At 42.2% G+C, this 19,003-nt stretch overlaps 1 protein-coding gene across 2 annotated transcripts in view; it reads left to right on the top strand.

Annotated features, from left to right (window-relative positions):
* Positions 1-289: 289 nt before the first annotated feature.
* Positions 290-19,003, top strand: part of TCTN1 (tectonic family member 1) — a 51,185-nt gene continuing 32,471 nt past the window's right edge. The window contains exons 1-2 of one of the 2 annotated variants that reach the window (XM_030220072.1): positions 290-619; positions 15,965-16,085. In XM_030220072.1, coding sequence (XP_030075932.1) covers positions 382-619; positions 15,965-16,085 — 359 coding nt within the window. In that variant the 5' untranslated portion in view covers positions 290-381. The remainder of the gene's footprint in view (positions 620-15,964; positions 16,086-19,003) is intronic. The other variant, XM_030220071.1, reaches the window with a different exon arrangement.

The raw sequence follows: 19,003 nt of genomic DNA, 5'->3' as shown, positions 1-19,003 counted from the left end.
TTGCAAAAGTAAACAACAACTTATGCAGAGTACATCCGTAATTTTTATTTCCTCATTTCCTTCTTCCAAAGTTCTAGACAGCAGATGTACAGATCAGTAGGACCCAAAGCAGTCAAAAACAAGTAAAGTCGGAAACCTAATTGTTCAACCACCTTTAGGATTTACCTTTGGGTTTCCTTGCTTTGTTTTGAGTGAACCGGGATGAGGGCTAGGCTGAGAAGGAAAGGGATACCAACCTAATTGGCTTCAGCATTTTGACGTCATGCCTTACGTTGTCAATTTAACTTCCTTGGCGGCCCTAGCTAGTTTCTTCCCACCATGCCTTTCTTATGACTGCGCGTCGGGTAGCGGTTGCCCAGGTTACTGCATGTGGCCCAACCGATGGCCGCTGTGCGGCCTGGTGTTTTCTACCAGGGGATGCTTTCCCTGGTTTGGCTCTTAGCAGTAGGCCCTTTTACTCCGCAGGCGGGGTCCTCGCACCACGCGTTAGTGGAAGGAAGTAATGTGACACCCCCGGTGGCTCCGTCTACCGTTTCTTCTACGAGCGGAGGTGGCCGCCGCGGCCAGACTCCCGGCGTCTCGTCCAGGGCGGCAACGTTGCCCTCACCGGTCACCGACGGTGAGTAACCGTCGCCGATAGCGAGCCAGGCCCTGGCCAAGGAGGTGTTTAATGACCCCCTTGGCCCCGGCCAACTCCTCCTCCAGCCGCTTCAGATGTTCATAGTCTGCTGCTGCTGCTTCTGAAAAGTAACTCGTTTGTAATTGTGTAGCTGTCTTTTGTCAAGCAGTATAAACTGTTACTTTCAAGTAACTTCTACGGCCTATGGCAAGGAGTTTCTTCTTGAGATTTGTTTTACCCTTTTCTCACAGAAAGATACAATAAAACTAAAGAGAAGCTACAAAAATGGTATGGGATTTGCGTTACAAGACGTATGACCTGAACATGAGAAAAATGAGCGCAAACTACAGAGTTTTTAACTGCTGTTTCTACCAGCTACAATAATTTGTTAAGCTGTTTTAGTGATAATTTTTATGTTATTTATATCTACGTATGGGAAGTTTTCAAATAAACTAAAAAGCTGTCAAGTAAAAATAAAGCTTTTCTCCTCCACCTTTTAAGGCACTGCCTATCCAACTGGAACAGCTTTTGCCTTTTTATAGATGGACCAAACATAGGCAATCTGTTGTTTCGCTTTTGCTATTGAACATGACCTGGAGGAAAGGAGAAACAGGAGTGATCTGATACAGGCGTTCAAATATTTATAATTCTCAAACGAACCTTTTCCGTAGATGGGAAGGCGGTAGAACTAGAGGACATGAAATGAGATTGAAGGGGGGCAGACTCAAGAAAAATGTCAGGAAGTATTTTTTCATGGAGAGAGTGGTGGATACTTGGAATGCCCTTCCGCCGAAGGTGGTGGAGATGAAAACGGTAACAGAATTCAAGCATGCGTGGGATAAACATAAAGGAATCCTGTGCAGAAGGAATGGATCCTGAGAAGCTTAGCGGAGATTGGGTGGCAGAGCCGGTGGTGGGAGGTGGGGCTTGTACTGGGCAGACTTCTATTGTCTGTGCCCTGAAAATGGCAAATGCAAATCAAGGTCAGGTATACACATAAAGTAGCACATATGAGTTTATCTTGTTGGGCAGACTGGATGGACCATGCAGGTCTTTCTCTGCCGTCATCTACTATGTAGTAATTAGTAAATAATAAATAAAACGTGCTTGGAACAAGGTAAAAGACAGATCCGGTACTAAATAATAATTGAAATCTGATTGTTAAAACACAGATTTCACAGATTTTAACGGATCCTTTTAAGGACTGATTTAAAATCCAAGTCTTCTTCTTTGACTACTGCTGCCTTTTTTTTTGGTTTTGCAGGGAGCCCCAGTGCTGATGTGGTCAGTCCTTCCCTGCCAGGTCCTGTCCCCTGTGATGCACTGTTTTCTTCTTGTGGGGGCAGGACCCAGCAGAAAATGACAGAATACATCAGTGTGGGGATTTCCTACAAGATGAGAGAAGCAGCAGCAGTGAAAACAGAAGAGCGTGGAGGCGGAGCTTGGTCAGTAATCTGTCAGTAATCCAGTTGGATCCTGCCCTCTGGCAAAGCGTTGATAAGGAAAGCTAAAAGAGAATTTCAAAAGAAGCTTGCTGTAGAGGCAAAAGCTCATAATAAAATCTCTTTTTCATGCACATTAGAAGCAGAAAGCCTGTGAGAAGAATCAGTTGGACCATTGGCTTGTTAATAAGTACAGGGGGCACTCGGAGTCCATAGCACTGAGACTAAGGAAGTCATTTTGGAAGGCCTATTCATGTTTGTGATGTGCGTAAATAGTACTTAAACATTTATCTTGCATAAACATCTAATGTTCCATTTTACAAAATCGGTATATGCACGTCAGACAGGGCTGCCGAGAGGGGGGGGGGGGGGGGGGGGGACAAAATTCCCCAGGCCCGGGCCTCCAAGGGGGGCCCGGTGCCGGGGTCAGACCGCCGGTGCTGCAGTTCCCGGTCTCACCTGCCTGCCTCCTCGGCTCTGGGCCCCCTGCATTCGAAGTGGCAGTTGCAGATTGCCTCCCTTCGGGCCTTCCCTCCCTTTGTCGCGTCCTCGCGGAAATCGGAAGTTACATCAGACGAGGTGGGGCACATGGAGGGAAAGCCAGAAGATAGGCGATCTGCGACTGCCGCTTTGAATGCAGGGGGCCCGGAGCTGTGGAGGCAGGCTGGTGAGACCAGGTACTGCTGCGACGGGGGGTGGCAGCGGCAGGCGGGGCAGCCTTGCCTCACCTCGGGCCCGGCCTAGTATCTTGGCGGCCCTGACCTCAGAACCCAAGTGCGTGAAAATGGCAAGGGGGTGTGATCTGGGCGTGTTTTGAGTGAAAATCAAGCATGCCTAGGAGATGATGTTTATTCCCCATTTCAGAAGGGGAATGGATGTCAGTGTTGGGATTTACACCTGCTACCAAGCGTGTTTTGGCAGACTGCTTTGATTGAACAGTACTCCACTGGATGTGTTAGGGGAGGTTGCCTCCTTAATCCCCCAGTGGTTAATGTTCCCCCCCCAAAAAAGACAAACTGGCAGCAGGGGCACGCACTTTATGCTGTAAGCTGAGCCTGGTGGCTCGGAAGACTGTTCTGCAGTATTGGACGGTTCCGGAGCCGCCGGCTTACTGGCACTGGAGAAATCAGGTACACCTATTAGCAACATTGGAGGCACGGGAGGCAAGGGGCTCCCCGAAGAGATATGTGCATTTCAAGCAGATATGGGACCCTTATTTGGAGGCGTTAAGCCCTAGAGGACGTAGCTTACTTCTCAATTGGCATAATGCAACACCCTAGATTAAAGGCTAAGGACAGCCCTGAACATACATAAATTTTGTAGTTAACAGACAGCAGGGGGGTGGGGAGGGGGGAGAGATCTCCCTGGGCTATCAGAACACAAGTCCGGAGGGGGATATGGGAGGGAGGGGAAGAGGAAGGGGGGTGAAGGGTCAAACCATCGGATGATATCACTGGAAAGGGGAGGGGGTGAAAAGAAAACAATGTTAGACTATGATAATGAACGCAGATGACAATTGCTTTTGTAGATTCATTTGTGAAAGCTTTATTTCTGTATTGGTTTGTCAATAAAAATGTTGAAACATAAAGACAAGCTGGCAAGGGATACCAATCTCTGTGAAAGCATCATAAAAATACACATTTATATTTCTAAACTGGCTAAGATAAATGTGTGTGTGTGCTGACATATATGCGTTTATGTTGCTGTTCTACAACATAACAGTTTGTTAGTGGTCTCCAATCTTTTTCATGTAAAGGTAAAGGGCTACAAAGTGGACAGTTACTGAAAAATGAGAGGTCCTGCAAACCCAATCTGACGTATGCCACATCCCACTGGCCAGATAAAATAATTTAAGATTCAGTAGGCCAAGCCCTCCTTTACTTTTTGGTAACATCAGGCCCGATAACGGCAGATGTGCTCATTTACCTTGCCATAAAAATTTACTCAAAGCCCGCAATAGAAGCTTAGTATGATGATAGCGCAGGTGAAAGGGGAGCATTTGAATAACATAGAGCCATTCAGAGAATAAAGCTAAGGTCATAAGGAATGCGTAAGCCCATGTTAACGGAAAATCTCCCACCCAATCTCATGAGGCATTAGCCTGTAAAGGGAGAACCAAAGATTTCTGATAATTGAGAGATAGTCCTGAAAAATAACGGAACTTATCCACGGTAGCCAAGAGCCAAGACAGAGTCCTGGGGATGAGAGAGAGTGACAAGCAAATCATCTGCATATGCGAGAACCTTTAAAGAGGTCAGGCCCAAACGAAGGCCTCTAATATCTGGATCTAATGGTATCATGTGCAGAAGAGGCTCCAAGTAAAGAGAAACAACAAGGGTGAGAATGGACAGCCTTGATGTGTGCCCTGTTCAATATCAAAGGACTCTGTGTGAACGCCATTTACCAAAACCTGAGCCTGTAGTCCCGAGTATAATGTGGAAATAACTTGAAGAATCCAACCAGCAACACCTACATAACGCAAGGTATGAAATCAGTATGACCAATTTACTTGATCGAAAACCTTTTCAGTGTCAAGTCCTACCAATTTACCAGGCTCACCTTCTAACTGCGCCCTCGACATAGCCAGCAATATCTTACGGACATTTACCACTGAGTGTCTATCCGGTATATATCTGACCTGATGATCTGCTATTAATGACAGCAGCACCAGCCTGGTAGCTAGAATGTGGGCCAACAGCTTAATTTTCACATTCAATAGTGATATTGGTCTGTAAGAAGCACAGTGCATACCAGGTTGTAACACTAGGGGGCGCTGTGCTTATGACACAAAAACCACCAGACACAATATGCGGTATATCGCTTTTATTGGTGATACATATGTGAACACATACACCAAGATACTTACAGCACCTGCAATTCAGTCAGCATCTGGGAAGACCACCAGGGAAGCACTAGCTCTTCCTCAGAGATTGCAGGGACATCACTGAACCAGGCGACCCTTACGTTCAGGCAAGCTTCTAAAGCAAGTCCGGTGCTCTCGCCTCTTTTATAGTGTGAAACAGAGGTGCCTTTCCCAGACCTGCACAAGCTGAAGGTGCCTTTCCCAGAGGTGCTGGCATCCCTTAAACAACCAGCCTGTTTCCCATAACAGAGAATAACTCTCCCAGACCTGCACAGGTTGAAGGTGCCTTTTCTATACGTGCTGGCATCCCTTAAACAACTAGCCTGTTTCCCATAACAGAGAATATCAACACATAATTACAGCCAAAACATTCCACTCATTCCATCCCCAGCTGACCTTCAATCCCATGTATTACATTCCACCCCTTGATATTCTCTGCTTATGAGGAGACAGAAGTATACATAGTATTATGGACCACCGTAGGTCGTTTCCAAATTTTACAAGTCAAAATACAATTCCAAATCACTAGCAGGATGCTAACTAATAGTACTACAAGTAAAGGATGAGTGATCCATTTTAGGAAAGCATCTGCACTAGGAGAATGTCCCAATAATGGATCCCACCAATTATGATGTAATTTACTTCGAATATTTTCTGCCACTATACGAACAGTGTGATTGTCAAATTGAGCATCTACTTGCATGACTCTTAAGGTGTGATTCACACCTTGAATATACTCATTAATAAGAGAGGATATATGCAACATGTGGGTCAACTTACTATAATTTACAGCTAAAATTGGCTCCGTAAAGAAGGTATAATTGTACTGTATGAAAGCAGAATTAAATAAATCCGGATATAATACATACTTTTGTCCTTTCCACCAAAATACTGATATGCTAGTAAAACAGGAACTGACTCCTGACAGATCGGTCAGGAAGGTATTATTTGACAAAGTTGTGAAATTAGCAGTGGAAATACATAATGTCCACGGACTAATTTCTACAAAGAACTCATAGTTGGCAGGGAAAACAGTAAATGTGCATTCCCCAAAACGTGGGGATAAGCAAGGTTCAAATTGTGGTGGCTGGAAAGGACAAATCATGCGATTTCCCTGCTCATTACACATATCCAATTTATATGTCTCATTATATACAGTTATATACTCCCCACTCATATGTGGGGCCCAAAAGGTTACGATACCAGAAACATTCACTAATATTGGAGATATATAATACTTACATACTATATGAGTATGGAAAATCTTTTATGAAGATAAAACCCCTGTACAGAATCGATCAGTACAGACTGTACTCTCTGAATGTGGGATCAACCACTCAACCGGAATATATCCAGCGAAAAGGGTCTGCAACTGGGTATGCATCCCCAATTGTAGAGCCATCTGGACTCTGTCCCGCTGATGCAAAGCGTACAACGTCTGTAATGAACACCAAGTATAATTCAATGCTTTTGTCAAAGTAGTGTCAGTATAATTTTCAAACTTAAAAGTTTGGGCTAATAAATTATTAATGTCTGCTATCGCAGGCACCATTAATTGTCCTATTCCTGGAATGGCAGGTAACCAATTGGCTAAAATATTCAGTTCAGTATGCAAGTCCTTACCTAGATAGTGTAGTTTACTAAACAGAGTATCTGTGTCTACAGTATTCAGAATTCCCAGTCCAGTTCCCGCACCCCCCCAAAATAGTATACCATGCTCGCCGTACCCTAGTACAGCGAGGCAAGTGTGGAAATGTAACATTATAAGTTAATACTGTCTTTCTATACTGCATAGACATGTTTTTGCATGTAGTTGGGAATGCGTGGCAGTGGAGCAGGATTAGTCATATTACTAACAGCAAGCAACACCTGCAAGAAGTCCATCCAGGGTGTAAAACAGTTTGCAATTGGTGTAGCATTAGTGAAAATCCATTCAGCAGTTCGATTCAAAGTAATATTTACTATAGAGCTGTTACAAGTTTGGAGGAACTGCATTTTGCGTGTCCGATTCCATAGTCTCCATATCTGGTCCCGGAATCCCATAGGCTGGATGCACATAACCCAGGACGTAGCATTATGGATAGTCACATTCACAAAACTGGATGAAACAACTACAAAGCGCTGTTCAGTTTTATGAAACACAGCTTGGGAAGCAGTTACGTTCAATACCGGACATGCAGTATGACATGTATAATTATCTTGCTGTAAGGTCGAGTTATTTTTGTTGCTCCACCAATAGTGGACACGCGAGGTCACTCCCAGCACTCGCTCGCCAGGAGTACGGGCATCAAGTTCCCAACCCAAACAGAGAAACAGTATGCCCTGAAACAAAAAGAAATGGAGAAACACATATAAATCCTATTCCCTTAAATAACAATGATCAGCAGGAACATTCGTCCAACTCTGTTGTCCTGGCTGAACTACTGTAACAGTATTGTCCTCCCCTCGGGCTATAATTTCAGCAGGTTGAGGAGGACCTGGGTGTGCAGGGTCCTGATGCCATACCCGACCACCCACACCACTCCCAGTAGACCCAAACCCCTGTGTACCTCGCTCAGTGACTCCCACAAATCAGAAATTTGAGTAAAAGAGGAGGAATTGACAGGAATTATCAACAATTGTGCTATCCTATCCCTAGCCTGCACCATTACATCCTCCTCAGTGTGATTCATCAGAAGGACTAGGACCTCCCCTGATATCTCTGTCAATGACACCTCCCACAGGAAGTAAGCCACGAAGAGCCCAACTGGAACGGGCCACAATCTGAGCATAATGGCCAGCTGGGAGAGATAAAGCCAACCGGCTGGAAATTTTGTCACCACTCGGGATGCCACAAAGAGTGTCAAAGAGGGCTACAAGATCAAAACCAGCAGCGTCAATCGTATGACGGAGCGGTTATAACAGCTTTCGGATGTAGAGCTTAACTCCCAGGGGTGACATGTGTATGGCAAGACTTGAGATGGGGAGTCAACATACGCATCAATGGTGTTTCACTCTCCCCTATTGGACGATATTGAGGATAGTAGCTGTGGTACAAATATTTCCGCCATTGCGCAAGAGTGTGAATAGGAGTTAATTTCCGGATCTGTGTTTTCAACAGACCGTTCATACGTTCCACAAGACCAGCAGCTTGTGGATAATAGGGAATATGGAAAACCCATTCAATGTTCAATTGGGCGCAAAAGGCAGTAAACAGGATGATTTTTGAATGAGAGCCATTATCACTTTGAATTTGCATGGAACGCCATAATGTCTACATATGGATTCCAAAAGAACAATAGTCTGCTGAGCTGTAGCTCTATGACAAGGGTGGTCCTAGCAAAAATCTGGAATAAGTATCCACGGCAACAAAGACATATTGGCATCCCTGCGAAATTGGTAAAGGGCCAATATAATCTAGTTGCCAAATTTGGCCAGGTAACTTACCTCGAGCAAGTGTACTTTGACTGGGTGTGGTATAGGGCGTTAGTCAAATGTTGACAAACAGGACAGTGAGCAATAACATTTTTATGGTAGAAATAGACAGTGCTAACCCACGCTGCCCGCGCCCAGTGATAGGTGGCTTGCTCTCTGAGATGTCCACATTTTTGATGTGCCCAGCTTGCAATACCGGTCTCTTCTTCACCTCGCTGAATAGTAGAATCATCTGTTTCAGTGATGACATTCGTGTGAATAGTAGCTAAGGAATGTGCTGTTGATTAAAAATATGATCAGAGGTTATAGGGGAAACATGTGCATCAACATGATAGACATAGGCAGAAGTAGATTGCAAAAATTCCATAATTTCTTGCCATAAACTGTGATCCCAACCAGTTTAGTATGAATATACCAATCATTCTGTTTCCATGTAGGTAACCAGGTTGTTCAACCATTCCTGTGGCAACCGTGTAAAAGTGTACTGCCTTCCCTGCCACGTAAATGCAAATTGCCTCCCAAAATTCCTCTTTAAGGCTATTGTAAGAAGGCATTTGCTAAATCTATCACTGCATACCATTTTCCTTTTCTATTTGTATGTTCTCAATTAAAGTCACAATGTCGGGGACTGCAGCATGCAACGGGGGTGTAACCTTATTCAATTGACGGTAATCTACTGTCATCCGCCAGGATCCATCAGATTTCTTCACTGGCCATACTGGATTATTCCATTTGGTAGTAACTGGGACAATAACCCCCACCTCTTGTAATTCCTGTATTGTTCGCGTAATTTCTGCAATACCACCAGGAATCCGATATTGCTTTTGTGCAACCAATTGAGTGGCGGCTGGTATGGTGAGAGGCTCATCAACAATTTTTCCCACTAATACTGCGTGAATATTATAAGTGGAAATATACTTCAAACGCCGGGGAACTGCAGGAGACGTTCCAAATTGCCAACTTCCCCCTTCAATAGTAAGTTTTAAACCTCTCAGAATATCCATACCAATTATATATTCTGGCACTGGCGTAATCATTACAGCATACTTTTGGAGCTGTAAATCCCCAATTTGCATAGCCAATTGGTGTTTCCACTGCAGGAATACTCTTCCCCCCTAGTCCTACAATATTACACTTTGGTCCTTTAAACTTAGAAGGGTTACCAGCTATAATTGTTGCTTCTGCTCCGGTATCTATCAAAGCTCGTACTTGTTGAAATTTCCCGGACTCCATTGTATTACAACATCAATATAGGGATGCGGATCAATTTTACATTGCATCCCCGTACTAGTCAATCCTCTCTAAACGGATTGGTTTCTGCTTTAGATGGGGCAGAGTAGTAGTAGATGGAAGTGTCATTCTCTGCAGGAGAGTACGGACCTCATGATACAATCTGAATAGTCCGGACCCTCCACAGGTGGGGCTGAAGAAGTTTTTCTTTTCCCACTGTCCGGGTTTTCCGAACCGGTTTCATCCCTCTCTATCCAATCCTAATTTTTATATTGCTGCCATAACTCTCCAGTGGGAATTCCATCTATTTTCTCCCGAGCCACCCCCGCTTGTAGTAGAGCGGCAAACATATCCTTACGAGATACTCGCTCTACCTCTGAACCTTGCCCCTTCGGCCCTTCCCCAATTCTCTGCCCCTCATTATTTTTCCTATCTGTCAGCTTCAGACTCCAATCCCCCAAATCTCCTAATTGCTCGATTTTATCCATAATGCCCTCCAACGGGTTATCTGTTTCATTCATCAACAGAGTCAAAATAACTTGTTTATACATTGGAGGAGACCCTTTAATTACTTTGTTTCTAATTGCCGCTGACATAGGCACTTGTAAGTGTATCCATCTGTCCTGTGACAATACACACTTTCATTGCCTCTTCCTTTAATCGCTGGATACAATCTTTCAAAGTATACCAAGACTTGTCATCCCCAGGCCAATCTGATTCTAAAGGGTACTTTGTACGACACCCTGTTCCCACTAACTCAATCAGAGTAGTAGCCTCTGACCCATTCCCATCAGGCATTGCTAAACTATGTTCCCGAAATGCACTTTGAATTATAGCATCTCGAGATAAAGGTATAAATTTCAAACAGTCCTCATTGTCCATCCGTATCCCCATTGCCCCAGTATCATGCAGCTTTACACACCAAGCAATAAGGGATTCATTTGGACGCTGCTGGAATTGCTGCATGATATTGAGAATTTCTTGTTGCGTATAGTCTTCTGCTAAATCCATGCGCACTGGTGCTGCCCCACCCAACTGTGCTCGTCGCCGAATTATCGGCTTCATTTCCAGAGCAGCACTTTCCTCACCCCCTGACTCACTCTCGGGTGTGGAAGACCAGATATCCCCATCCCACGTCTCAGGATCCCATCCGTTAGGATTCTGTGTGGCAGTAGCCATCACCTTTGCAACCTTTACCTTACTCACACGCCCTCTCCTTTCCGATACTTATACTGCGCTACTCGCACCGCCGCCCGCTCAGCAATTTGCTGGTACCCCGTACACTTATCCATCATCAATTTGCCCTGACACTGTGACATTACCAGTCGCTTTCAATGTCAGAATCTCAGCCTGTGATTCCAACAGCTTCTGTTGTAATAACAGATTCTGCTGGTGCATCAGGCGATATGCCGACAACAAAATCCACCCTCTCCGACCCACCGTTCTTAACTCTTTCCCTTTAACCACAGGGGCATTTTGTAAACATTTCAACACATCCTCACACATTCCCTCTCCTAAACATACCTCCCAATTCTCACTCAACCCCGTATCTGTCGCCCATTCTGTTGCCAATGCCTGATATGGGTATTTATCCCATCCAGGAATTGCAAACAGCTGCGGAAGCTGTGCCTGCACAGCCTCCTGATGAGATTTGCTCTTCTTCCCTTTCTTCAACATATTCACAAAACAATAAAACAAGTATATATTCACAAATGTAATCACCGTAACAACAATGCGATATCCTGCTGACTACGCCAAATTGTAACACTAGGGGGTGCTGTGCTTATGACAACACAAAAACCACCAGACACAATATGCGGTATATCGTTTTTATTGGTGATACATATGTGAACACATACACCAAGATACTTACAGCACCTGCAATTCAGTCAGCATCTGGGAAGACCACCAGGGAAGCACTAGCTCTTCCTCAGAGATTGCAGGGACATTACTGAACCAGGCGTCCCTTACGTTCAGGCAAGCTTCTAAAGCAAGTCCGGTGCTCTCGCCTCTTTTATAGTGTGAAACAGAGGTGCCTTTCCCAGACCTGCACAAGCTGAAGGTGCCTTTCCCAGAGGTGCTGGCATCCCTTAAACAACCAGCCTGTTTCCCATAACAGAGAATAACTCTCCCAGACCTGCACAGGTTGAAGGTGCCTTTCCTATACGTGCTGGCATCCCTTAAACAACTAGCCTGTTTCCCATAATAGAGAATATCAACACATAATTACAGCCAAAACATTCCACTCATTCCATCCCCAGCTGACCTTCAATCCCATGTATTACACAGGTTTGTCGGGCTTAGGCATAAGAGATATAAGAGCATCATTAGCACACTAAGAAAAGGATCCACGCTCAATTCAAGTCTCATAATAAGCATGCAAAGGGCCAACTAATGAAGGTGATAGCATAAAATTCTGGTGAAAACTGTCTCGTCCTGGAGCCGTATGAGAACAAAGTTGCTTAATACCCAGCTGAATTTCTTTGGCTCTTAATGGTGCCATCAAACGAGCTTTGTCCTTATCTCTATAAGGAAGGCATTCCCGAATCCTCTAAAGAATCCCCAATTGAGGGACCAACCTGCTCCGTGGGTGCCTTATAAAATGCACAATAATAGTCATAAAATTGATTCGATATCTCCAATAGGTGCGAGAGGACATAGCTGTTGACTGTGTGTAAACTAGTAACACATCGTGAGCCATGACACTGTTTAGTCACCTGCGCCAGCAGGCTACTTGGATGATTCCCGAAACGATGATATTTGCGGTAAAAAAGCATCTTGCATTGTCGTTCATGAATAAACGCATTAAGCACTGATTGTGTGTCTAGCATAAGTTCTTCTGACTGTCCGGAAGGATGGCGTATATTTGCTCTCGTCAGTACAGCCAGCTTTCTCTCTAGATGAATAATACCCTGGGCCAAATGCCATTTTTGAGTGGCAATGTAGGCAATGATGTCACCACTTAGAACCACTTTAGCAGTTTCCCAAAACAAGGGAGGGTCGTCCTGATGCTGTCTATTATAGAGGAGAAAATCCTGCCATTTCTGGGACAAATGTGATTGAAATTCTTTATCATCCCGCAAATAGACTGAGCTTCTTATCTTTCCCCCTAAACCAACCTCTTCTCCTCCCCCATTCTCTATTTCTGTGGATAACACTCCCATCCTTCCTGTCTCATCAGCTCGTAACCTTGGGGTCATCTTCGACTCCTCCCTCTCCTTCTCTGCACATATTCAACAGACTGCTAAAACCTGTCGTTTCTTTCTCTATAATATCAGCAAAATTCACCCTTTCCTTTCTGAGCACACTACCAGAACACTCATCCACACTCTTATCACCTCTCGCTTAGACTATTGCAACTTGCTTCTCACAGGTCTCCCACTTAGCCATCTCTCTCCTCTTCAATCTGTTCAAAATTCTGCTGCACGACTAATATTCTGCCAGTGTCGTTATGTTCATATTAGCCCTCTCCTCAAGTCACTTCACTGGCTTCCTATCCATTTCCGCATACAGTTCAAACTCTTATTGACCTATAAGTGCATTCACTCTGCAGCTCCTCAGTACCTCTCCACTCTCATCTCTCCCTACATTCCTCCCCGGGAACTCTGTTCACTGGGTAAATCTCTCTTATCTGCACCCTTCTCCTCCACTGCTAACTCCAGACTCCGTTCCTTTTATCTTGCTGCACCTTATTCCTGGAATAGACTTCCTGAGCCGGTACGTCAAGCTCCATCTCTGGCCGTCTTCAAATCTAAGCTAAAAGCTGACCTTTTTGATGCTGCTTTTAACTCTTAACTCTTGTTCACTTGTTCAGAACCCTTATTTTATCATTCTCACTTTAATATTCCCTTATCTCTTTTGTCCTGTTTGTCCTAATTAGATTGTAAGCTCTGTTGAGCAGGGACTGTCTCTTCATGTTCAAGTGTACAGCGCTGCGTACGTCTAGTAGCGCTATAGAAATGATAAGTAGTAGTAGTAAATCTCCAGCCCGCCAGAGAGGGACCACTACCAATCAAGCACCAGCCAAACAGAGTGATCAGACATCTCCATCAGCCCGATATCTGCCCCCTGTACCCATGGGAACAGAGACCGGGACAACCATATATAGTCAATACGCGACCGATGCACTCTAGAAAATGTGAGTAGTTCCTCTCAGCTGGGTACAGCAACCACCAGGGGTTTACCAGCTCCAGTGTGGCACACAAATGAGGAATTCCCCAGGCTTTGCTCTGTTCTGCAGTTGCTGGTCTGCCATGGATCTCTCCAACCTATAATCCAAAGTGCGATTAAGATCTCCTGCTACAATCACAGGTGTGGACAGATCGTGGGCCCCAAGCTTAGCCAACTCTGCAAAATATCCGTGGTCATACTCATTCAGAGCATGTACCACTAACAAGTGGAAGGCTGTCCTACCATAATGAACATGTAACAAAATATGCCTCCCCTTAATATCCTTATATACCAGCTTCACTGCACAGGGCAGATATTGTTGGATCAATATTGCCACTCCAGCTTTTTTGCAGACAGAAGATGAAAAATACACCTCCCCCACTCATCCTTGCTGCAATTTCAAGTGCTCAAGATCAGTAAGTGTTGTTTCTTACAGGCAAGCTATGTCTGCTTTATGTAACAAAATATTTTTTTCCTCTTGATTGGGGATGTTATCCATGAAACATTCCATGACACAATTTTCAACTGTCTCAATTTTGACTTGTACAGTCTTTCTAAAATGAGTCCGCCCATGAATTGTCTATTGGGTTCCACATTAGAAGTCAATACCCAAGAAGAAGATTCTAGATCTTTTGTTTGGTGTATGGCAGCAGTCAAAAAAGCAAACAATGTTAGAGAATAAAACAAAGAATATCATAATGCCTCTGTATCACTCCATGTGGGACCACTCCTTAACTATTGTGTGCATCTATGGTCACTGCATCTCAAAAATGATATAATGGAGTTAGAAAGGACAAGAGAAGGGTAACCAAAATGATTAAGGGTATGGAGCGATCCTCATATGAGGAAAGACTAAAGAGGATAGGGCTCTTCAGCTTGGAGAAGAGAAGGCTGAGGGGAGATATTCGTTTGTGTACTGTTTGAAAGAGTAAGTAGACTAGGGGACACTCCATGTAGTTACATAGTAATATATTTGAAACAAATAGGAAAATTAGTTTTTTTTTTTCACTCAATGTATCATTGAGCTCTGGAACTTGTCCACAAGAGGAGTTATTAAATAATGTAGCTTTGTTAAGGTTTGGACAAGTTCCTGGCCGTGAAGTCTATAAACCATTATTAAGGTAGACCTGAGGAAAACCACTGCATATCCCTGGGGTCAGTAGCATGCATTCTTGCTACTTTATGGGATTCTGCCTTGTACTTGTGACCTGCATTGGCCACTGTTATAAACAGGATATTGGGCTAGATGGACCTTTGGTCTGACTTAGTATAGCAGTTGTTCTTGCATCCCATTTGGTGGGAGAGTGGCCCTGAGTGGCACAGCTTTTTTTTTTTTTAAACATATATGGTGGAATGTGTGCCTTATTAATTCTAGAAGCTCAGATTTTTACGAGTATGGTCTATATTTGTAGCTATTTCAATGTTTGGTTTTCTTCTCTTTTTTGTGTGTTCTTCATGTTTGTCTATTATTTTACTTTTAATTATGATATACCACCAGAGTAGAGATATAGAACACAGTTTAAGTTTGGGGCAAAAAATGCAGAAAGCCAGTAAGTTACTTTACTTGCACATTTTTGAAATAGCACATCTTTTTGCCCAATGGCTTAATTTCTTGGTACTTCTAGAAAGGAACAAAAAAATTATTGTTGGGGAGGGGGGAAGCTTTGGAGGCAAGAACATATGAAACAGCGGGGTAAGATTGATAACATGAAAGAGTTAAACTTTAAGAAGTGAGCAACAATTAATTCCTCAATGCATTTTAAAAAATGTTTTTATTAGAAACAATGACAACACAAGGGTGAGAATGACCACAGGAGAACGAACCAGGATGTAAACCAGAGCCTTTGTGTTGTCGTCAAATTGTTTGTGGGAGTAGACTGGTTCTTTTCTCCTTGGATTGATACTTACCATGTAACAATGCACAATCTAATTTTCACAGAGTATCATCAGATACATCCCAGTCCTAACTAGGATAAAGTTAAGTAATCTCTAGTCACTTATATAGTCATGTAATGCCATCTTTTGCTTCATCTTGCTCATTTTGTTCTAATCAAAAAATGTATTGAGCTAGTTAAATAATAAAGTATCTTTATTTTTCTGTTTGACCCTCATTTCTACATCCTAACTAGGTAACCTATAGAAAATGACTTTATAGTGCAATTTCTTGAGAGAAACTGTCTGCTTCTTGCAGCTCTCTAATTTTCATATTTCATTTTTCCCTCCAAGTTGCGAAGCTATGCGTGTGCAATTTATTGGTGGCACAGTGTGATGTAAATTGTTGCTGTGATCCTGACTGCAGTGCTGAAGACTTCAGTGTTTTCTCTACCTGCTCAGTTCCTCTTGTAAGGTAAAATGTTTTTGATAAATACATATACAGCCTGATTTAGCAAGGATTTATTTATTTATGCATTCTTGTATCCTACTATTATCCAAAAACAAGTTTTGGTTCAAAATGGCTTACAATTTACATTTAGGTGAAATTACAATAATGTTTTACAGTTAGAAAGTAGGAGTGGAACTTCGACAGCTTTATGTAGTTAGCTGTAGAATTTTTTGAAAAGGTAGGTTTTCGGTTCTTTTCTGAACTGAAGATAATAATGCTTCTTGTGGTCTTGGGTATTGAGTTCCACCATTTGGAACCCAGATAATAACTAAATCCAGCCATGTAGATGGTTTTGTAAGTTGTGTTTCTGCAGTTGGGTAGGTGAAGAAGTAGGTAACCTCTGGTTTCTGGGCTTGAATTTCTTGAGGATAGTTCAATTAGATCTAGCATATATTCAGGAGACATTCCAAATAGTATCTTCAAAATGAGGATGCCAGGTTTGAAGAGTAGTCTTGCCTTGACTGGCAGCCAGTATAGAATTTCAAGCAGTGGAGTAGCTCTTTCATATTTCAACTTCTTGAATATTAGTCTTGATGCCGTGTTTTGGATGGTTTGCAATGATTTTAGTGTGTTCACTTTGCACCCTTTGTATGCTGCATTACAATAGTCTAATTGTGATAGTATCATCGATCGCACCATTTTCCGGAATGATTGTCTAAACTTGGAGCCCTGTTTACTAAGCCGCGCTAGCGTTTTTAGCGTGTGCTAAATGCTAGAGTTGCCCATATGTTCATATGGGTGACTTAGCATTTAGCGTGTTCTAATCATTAGCATGTACTATAAATGCTAACATGCCCTTAGTGCTGCTTAGTAAACAGGGCCCTTGTTATGCTAATAGAGATTTATTACTCACCAACTCTCTTAAGTAAGATTCAAGGCGACTTACAATTACTTAGAAAGTAAGAGACAAATGGAATTACAAATTAAAACAAGTTCAAACTTAATACACAATACTATAACCCCCAGGACCTAGTGAACAAATAAGTTTTCAGAGCTTTACAGAATAAAAAGTAATTTAATGAGCAAAGCTCAAAAGGAAGTTTATTCCAGTACTGAACTGCAGCAGAAAAGAAAGATTTAGAAAAAAAACCCCATTTAAACTGTATACCCTTAAAAGAAGGAAGAGCTTTCTCAAAAATAAAATTGAAAATTTTGAAGTATATCCTGTATTTGAATAGGCATTGAAAATCTTGTGCATTCTCTGTTATGTATTTGGCACTATGTTATGTGTACTTGTTCCATTTTGTACTGAGGCAGTGTTGAGTACGTTATGTTCAGCATTAACAATGTTCAATAAAGACTTCTACAAATAAAAATAAAAAAAAGAAGAGCTAACAACAAATAATTGCAACTCCTGGAAGTAGTCCTAGACTTTAATAGGTTCACCAGCTGGGAGCCATCTTCAGGGCAAGTACCATGCAACCTGAGCCTACCAATGAGATTTCTGAAATCTCAGCTGTGCAGCTGAATTTTGAATCACCTGAATTCTTGAGAATTGCTTAGAAGACAGACCCAAATAGAGAGCATTCCCATAATGATAGAATTGTCATTTGCACAATAATCCTAAAATGATCAGGTAAAAAGTAGGATCTCAACAAACGTAGCTGCTTCAACTTGAAATATACTTTTCTGATTAAACTATTAATCTGTGATTCTGTGTTCAATGAGGAGTCCAGAATCACTCCCAAAACTGGAGGTTGTTTCTACTTTAAAATAAGACCCATCATCTCCCCAATTCACCTGTGGAATCATGGCTGAATTCATAGAAACCTCTATCACGTATAATATGAGCTAGAGAGGATACTTTTTGTAATATACAACTATATAGTCCCCTTGAGAAAATCACGACTTTATTATAGCTTCTAATATGAAACAGCATACATCAAGCTTTTATCCAGCTTAAAGTAAAAATGGAAAACGTGGAGGAAAAAACCTCAAAAAGGAAGCTTCTACTTGATGTGGCAGTAAGCCTTATATATCGAGGAGCATACAATCTCATCATAGGCAAAAAACCTCCTTCCGCCATTAATTATTCATTTTAACTCAATTTTCAATTTTTATTGGTATAACTCTTCCTGCTTTCTTACCCTTCTATATGTTACATCTTTGCTTTACCCTTCGCTGTCACCTGTTATGTTCTATTATGTATTGTGTTGACATTGTAAATAGTATACTGTGCCATACTTTCTATTGTTTTTGAATATTTTTACTGCTCTAATTGTCTATTGCTCATGTTTGAGCTATTCTTACTGTACACCGCCTTGAGTGAAATCCTTCAAAAAGGCGGTAAATAAATCCTAATAAATATAGCTTTTAGTAGCTAAACTTATCTGTACTCGTTGCTCATTGACCGTGGTACATTGATAAGTTTAGCTATTAGAAGCTATATACCAATAAAAATTGAGTTAAAATGAATAATTAATGGCAGAAGGAGGTTTTTTTTGCCTATGATGAGATTGTATGCTCCTTGATATATAAGGCTTATTGCCACATCAATTAGGAGCTTCCTTTTGAGGCTTTTTCCTCCACGTTTTCCATTTTTACTTTAAGCTGGATAAAAGCTTGATGTATGCAATCTCATATTAGAAGCTATAATAAAGTCGTGATTTTCTGAAGGGGACTATATAGTTGTATGAATTCATAGGAAAAACATAAAAATTTAATCTTATCAGTATTTAAGTTTAACCTTAGTAGACCAATATTAAATCCATTGTAAAGAGTTGTTGATATGAGAAAATAAGGAAGCTATACCATGAATGATAGGAATCAGAAAATATCATCTGCATATGACAACATGAGCTCACCTGGGTATAGAGAAATTTGACCAATGGAGCTTATATACAAGTTATACAGTAATGGGGAAATGGAAGAACCTTGAGGAA

Source organism: Microcaecilia unicolor, chromosome 11, assembly GCF_901765095.1.
Source record: "Microcaecilia unicolor chromosome 11, aMicUni1.1, whole genome shotgun sequence".
Taxonomy (NCBI): Eukaryota; Metazoa; Chordata; class Amphibia; order Gymnophiona; family Siphonopidae; genus Microcaecilia; species Microcaecilia unicolor.
The sequence above is the reverse complement of the archived record's forward strand: the minus strand, read 5'-3'. Positions and strand labels throughout refer to the sequence as shown.